Raw genomic sequence first — 6,000 nt, 5'->3', positions numbered from 1 at the left:
TACAATGATGTACATGCAATCTGTAATACCAGTAAAAATAATCCATATGAGTGGAAGTTTGAAGGATCTGTAGAACAGCAACAAATGAAAAGGATTGCAAAAAGATAGCATGGAAGACCAGAGAAGACCAGAGAAGTAAGTGTAGCACCAAGTGAGTTGACAAAATAGCCATCAAATAGCTGGCACATAGATAAGGGTAGATCACTGTTGCTTGACTATTGCCTTTATACTCTTCATGAGCTCTCTTAATCCTTTTTTTATTTTATTTTTCCCTTTTATGTGATAAAAAACAGCATTTGTTGATGAAGAAAATTTTATCACATAAATTTAGATGATTTTTAGAATGATAATAACTGATCTTATATTCCCTCTGCATCTTAATTTGTAGAAAGCTTTTATAGTACGTGTTAGATATCATTCACATAAAGGTGAGACAGGACAGAAAGTAATGAAACAAGGAAATACACCAAAGCAATATTCCTAGTTCATATCACTGCTCATAAAAACTTCACTTTTCACTTGTACAATTTATTCATGTCTTTTCATACTGAAATATAATACAGCTATTTTTTTAGCAAATCAGGTAAACAGTATGTACCACATCTACTCATTAATATTTATGGTAATAAATGTGGCTGTTTCCTGTAACTGCACATACACAATACAAAAATCTATATAACAATGCAATCATGTAATAACTTTTACATGTAAGTTAAAATTCATATTGTAATTTCTTCTTTTCTTGCTTCTAGGTGAATACAAACTATTAAATGTTGAAATCATTAAACAATATGAAAACTATGCTCTATAAACAAGAAATTTTGTCAAATCAGGACTTTTTCCTGAATAAAAGTGTCTAGGTTGGACTCAGAGGAAATTAATTTCCTTTATTAAATAATAATAATAATAAAGTATGTGGCTAAAAAAATTACTTTTAATGCTTTTACAAACAGTGTAATATTGGCCAGTCAAAATAATTAGAAGTCTCCTTGAATACATGTCTTATTAACTGAATGAAAATCACATTTCACTTATTAATAGTTTAGATTGTACTGAAGTTACCAAAAACCACAGCAGTCTGAAATATTCAGCTGTCTAGCAGCATATTCAGCAGTCTAGATAGCAGTTTTGGAGCACAGTAGGGCTGATTGTCCTTCCCCACACGGCACCAGTGAACACACCACACACTCTCCTAGACACAAGCAGAAACAATAAAAATCAGTGTTGACTGCACAGGAATATGAAAAATGTTTCACAGTTTCTGCAAAACTGTCTATTGGTTGAATGCCACACTACAGATGATAGCTTCTTCCCTGACATCTACACAACTTTCAGATTTGGCAATGCTTTGTGTATATGGAACAAATGACAGTAACAGCTTAAACTAAGCTACCTTTAACTGGCTGAATAAGATGTTTCACAGTTTCGAAACAGTGATACCACCTGTAGTGTGACTGTCTAAAATTATGGAACTGAAATTCTCTTGAATATTTCATTATTATTATTATGGTCTCATTTATTTACAGCACACAGCTCATGCGGTAAGAAATAGTAATTTATGAGCAACATCAGCTGCTAATTGATGGTGTTCCATATCCTGGATGAGTAACCTAACCACAAAGAAACAAAGTGACTGATTAAAGAATAACACCACACAATGACGAATTGAGGAGAAAGCCATTATGGTATCAATAAAATGAAGGCTACTCATCTGAACAACAAAATAATCAATGTCTTTGAATTTATGGCTGAAAATAAGGGGTTTTTCTGTCTGGAGTAACAGTTTGACTCTTATGGAATTCTAGTTAAAATGTATGCAGTAATTTATAAGAGTTATAGTTGAAGCAAGTGACAAATTTTGTGTAACATGTAAACATAAACACACTTTTTTTTACACACATAATTTAATTGCTCCAAGGAACAAAATACTTCCAGTGAGTAAAAGCATCTTTAAGTTTGTATGAAGTCTTCATATATATCAACTGTCCTGAGTCAGTCCCTTGGATGGATAATGGTAGCACCTATTCAATACAGCGAAAAGCCAAAAATGAGCACATTAACATCCAGTAAAAGACTGTGGTTTAAATCAACCTTTAAGTCATTGACCATATTATTTACAATAGAAGTACTGAGAAACTTTTGAGCCAAGTTGTTCTCCAGAACCAACATCACCTGCCCCCGTAATGACTTATCCTCCTCTACTTTTGTGTGGGAAAATCAGTGAAATGTTAGAGAGACTGAACAAACATAGTGACAGCGTGTCATTACCATTAGCTCCAACAGTTTTAAAGCAAGCACCAGCAGAAGTATTCCCACAAAAAATGCTAAAAGCATCAGAAACAATCACAGCAACAAAAGCAGCAACAGCAGCTACATCAACAGCAGAGCCACCTCTGGTACCAGCCGCGGCAACAGAATCAATGGTAGCTGGACCAACTCCACCAAAAGTAGTAAAAACATCAAAAACAGTTACACTAACAACAACAACTGCAGTAACAGCTCCATCAACTACAGAGCCAGCCCTAATACCAGCAGGAAAATCAACAGCAAAAGCAACAGAACCATCATTAGCAACAGCTGAACCATCCACAATAGCAGCAGAATCAACTCCAGCATTAGCAGAACCAGTACTGTCAACTAAAAAACTTCAGACAGCAGACAGAAGCCAGTGCCTCCATCCCATCTAAACGATTTTTTAGTGGAAACCAGAAAGAGGAGGAAGCCCACAAGAGAAACAGAGATATGACCTTATTTAAGTCAGTAAAGCAGAGAAATACAACAAGGTATTTACAACTTTAAAATAATCCACCAGAATGTACAGGTCTTGAGCAAGAAATATGAACAATTAGACGTGTTTGTAAATGAAACTATGCCTGATGTGCTTGGTATTAGTGAACACTGGCTACCTGATGCCAAATTAGAACTTTTTAAACCTCTAAACATGGTACTAGCTAATAAGTTTTGTAGATCTACTATCAGAGGTGGGGGTGTGTCAAAGTATGTAAAAAGCACATTTGATTTTAATTCTGTAAATTTAAGTAAGTATTCATTAGAAGGAACAATTGAATTATGTGCAGCATGTATAAAGGTACCAAACGATGAAATTTATGTTGTATCTTTATACAGACTGCCAGGTGGGAACTTCGAAGTTTTCTTAACAAAGTTTTGTGACATGATATAGAATGTTTTTATACCACACCTGAACAAGTTAGTAATTATAGGAGGCTTCAACACAAAATTAGCAGATAAGTTACACACTAGACAATTCAAAAATACTCTGCTTGAATATAATGTAAGATACTCGATAAACACTGCAACCAGGGAGACAAACATGCCGGTCTGCAATAGATAACATAATCACTGGTATTCGTCTTTATGATCTTATATCTTGTGTTATTATAAGTGCTTTGTCAGACCACCATGCAGTAGAACTAAATGTGCACATAAAAAAGGTTCCTACACACAGTTGCTATATATATATTGGGATGAACACAGAAGAAAATATAACTCATTTGAATAATATGCTAAGGAATGTGGATTGGAACAGTGTTCTAATGACACTTCATAGTTATGCCAAATTCTCAAGTGAACTATTCTACATTCTCAACCAAGCCTGCCCATTAGTAAAAAATAGAATTCAGTCACATGCTGTAACCCGATACTGGATATCAAGTTCAGTCACTGAGGCTAGATGGTTTGAGTATGCTATGTTAAATGACTTAAGCAATAAAAAATTAAAAGAAGAGTTCAAAAAGTATCAGAAATACTATGTAGACCTCCTAATTCTGGAAAAACAGAAACATTTTGAAAGTATCATTCAGAGCTCAAGTAATATCTCCAAAACATCATGGTCACTACTAAATAGAGAAACAGGTAAATCTGAGAAACATACAACTGAAAATCACTTGCTGATAAACAGCACAATAGAAACTGATCAGAATAAGACAGCAGATCTATTTAACAATTACTTTGCCTCTGTTGGCTCCAGTATAAACAATCAGCTTAAAAATCAAATACAAATTCAGAAGAACACCAGTGTCAGGAAGTATACACTCCTGGAAATGGAAAAAAGAACACATTGACACCGGTGTGTCAGACCCACCATACTTGCTCCGGACACTGCGAGAGGGCTGTACAAGCAATGATCACACGCACGGCACAGCGGACACACCAGGAACCGCGGTGTTGGCCGTCGAATGGCGCTAGCTGCGCAGCATGTGTATACTGCCGCCGTCAGTGTCAGCCAGTTTGCCGTGGCATACGGAGCTCCATCGCAGTCTTTAACACTGGTAGCATGCCGCGACAGCGTGGACTTGACCTGTATGTGCAGTTGACGGACTTTGAGCGAGGGCGTATAGTGGGCATGCGGGAGGCTGGGTGGATGTACCGCCGAATTGCTCAACACGTGGGATGTGAGGTCTCCACAGTACATCGATGTTGTCGCCAGTGGTCGGCGGAAGGTGCACGTGCCCGTCGACCTGGGACCGGACCGCAGCGACGCACGGATGCACGCCAAGACCGTAGGATCCTACGCAGTGCCGTAGGGGACCGCACTGCCACTTCCCAGCAAATTAGGGACACTGTTGCTCCTGGGGTATCGGCGAGGACCATTCGCAACCGTCTCCATGAAGCTGGGCTACGGTCCCGCACACCGTTAGGCCGTCTTCCGCTCACGCCCCAACATCGTGCAGCCCGCCTCCAGTGGTGTCGCGACAGGCGTGAATGGAGAGACGAATGGAGACGTGTCGTCTTCAGCGATGAGAGTCGCTTCTGCCTTGGTGCCAATGATGGTCGTATGCGTGTTTGGCGCCGTGCAGGTGAGCGCCACAATCAGGACTGCATACGACCGAGGCACACAGGGCCAACACCCGGCATCATGGTGTGGGGAGCGATCTCCTACACTGGCCGTACACCACTGGTGATCGTCGAGGGGACACAGAATAGTGCACGGTACATCCAAACCGTCATCGAACCCATCGTTCTACCATTCCTAGACCGGCAAGGGAACTTGCTGTTCCAACAGGACAGTGCATGTCCGCATGTATCCCGTGCCACCCAATGTGCTCTAGAAGGTGTAAGTCAACTACCCTGGCCAGCAAGATCTCCGGATCTGTCCCCCATTGAGCATGTTTGGGACTGGATGAAGCGTCGTCTCACGCGGTCTGCACGTCCAGCACGAACGCTGGTCCAACTGAGGCGCCAGGTGGAAATGGCATGGCAAGCCGTTCCACAGGACTACATCCAGCATCTCTACGATCGTCTCCATGGGAGAATAGCAGCCTGCATTGCTGCGAAAGGTGGATATACACTGTACGAGTGCCGACATTGTGCATGCTCTGTTGCCTGTGTCTATGCGCCTGTGGTTCTGTCAGTGTGATCATGTGATGTATCTGACCCCAGGAATGTGTCAATAAAGTTTCCCCTTCCTGGGACAATGCATTCACGGTGTTCTTATTTCAATTTCCAGGAGTGTATTTTTGATGCCAACAAGTAAAGAAGAAATAATTAAAAAAGTGAGTAGCTTAAAGAATTCCCATGCATCAGGATATGATGGTCTTAGTCTGGACACATTTAAGAAATGTATACATAAAATTGCATCACCTTTATCAACAGTTATCAACTCTCATATGGAAGATGGTCTATTTCCAGATGAGTTGAAAACTGCTCGAGTTGTGCATACTTTTTAAAAAAGGCAACAGAAATCTAGTAGAAAACTTTCGAGCCATAGAGACAGAGATACAGAGAGATACAGAGAGATACAGAGAGATACAGAGAGATACAGAGAGATACAGAGAGATACAGAGAGATACAGAGAGATACAGAGAGATACAGAGAGATACAGAGAGATACAGAGAGATACAGAGAGATACAGAGAGATACAGAGAGATACAGAGATAGAGAGAGAATTTAACTTCCTTCAAAAATTATGCCTATGTACCCTCATAAGCAGTGAGTCTTTGTGTGTCCAATCAGGTCATGATAAACCAAACAAGCCAAAAA

At 39.8% G+C, this 6,000-nt stretch overlaps 1 protein-coding gene across 1 annotated transcript in view; it reads right to left on the bottom strand.

Moving 5' to 3' along the window:
- Positions 1 to 514: 514 nt before the first annotated feature.
- The window catches only part of LOC126146446 (von Willebrand factor C and EGF domain-containing protein-like), a 178,417-nt gene continuing 172,931 nt past the window's right edge, over positions 515 to 6,000 (bottom strand). Inside the window, exon 9 of the mRNA XM_049915621.1 lies at positions 515 to 1,192. Within this exon, the coding sequence (XP_049771578.1) occupies positions 1,191 to 1,192 (2 nt within the window). The 3' untranslated portion in view covers positions 515 to 1,190. The remainder of the gene's footprint in view (positions 1,193 to 6,000) is intronic.

This window comes from Schistocerca cancellata, chromosome 2 (genome assembly GCF_023864275.1).
Source record: "Schistocerca cancellata isolate TAMUIC-IGC-003103 chromosome 2, iqSchCanc2.1, whole genome shotgun sequence".
Classification (NCBI taxonomy): Eukaryota; Metazoa; Arthropoda; class Insecta; order Orthoptera; family Acrididae; genus Schistocerca; species Schistocerca cancellata.
Note: the sequence above shows the minus strand (reverse complement) of the source record. Positions and strands in the feature narration are given on the sequence as shown.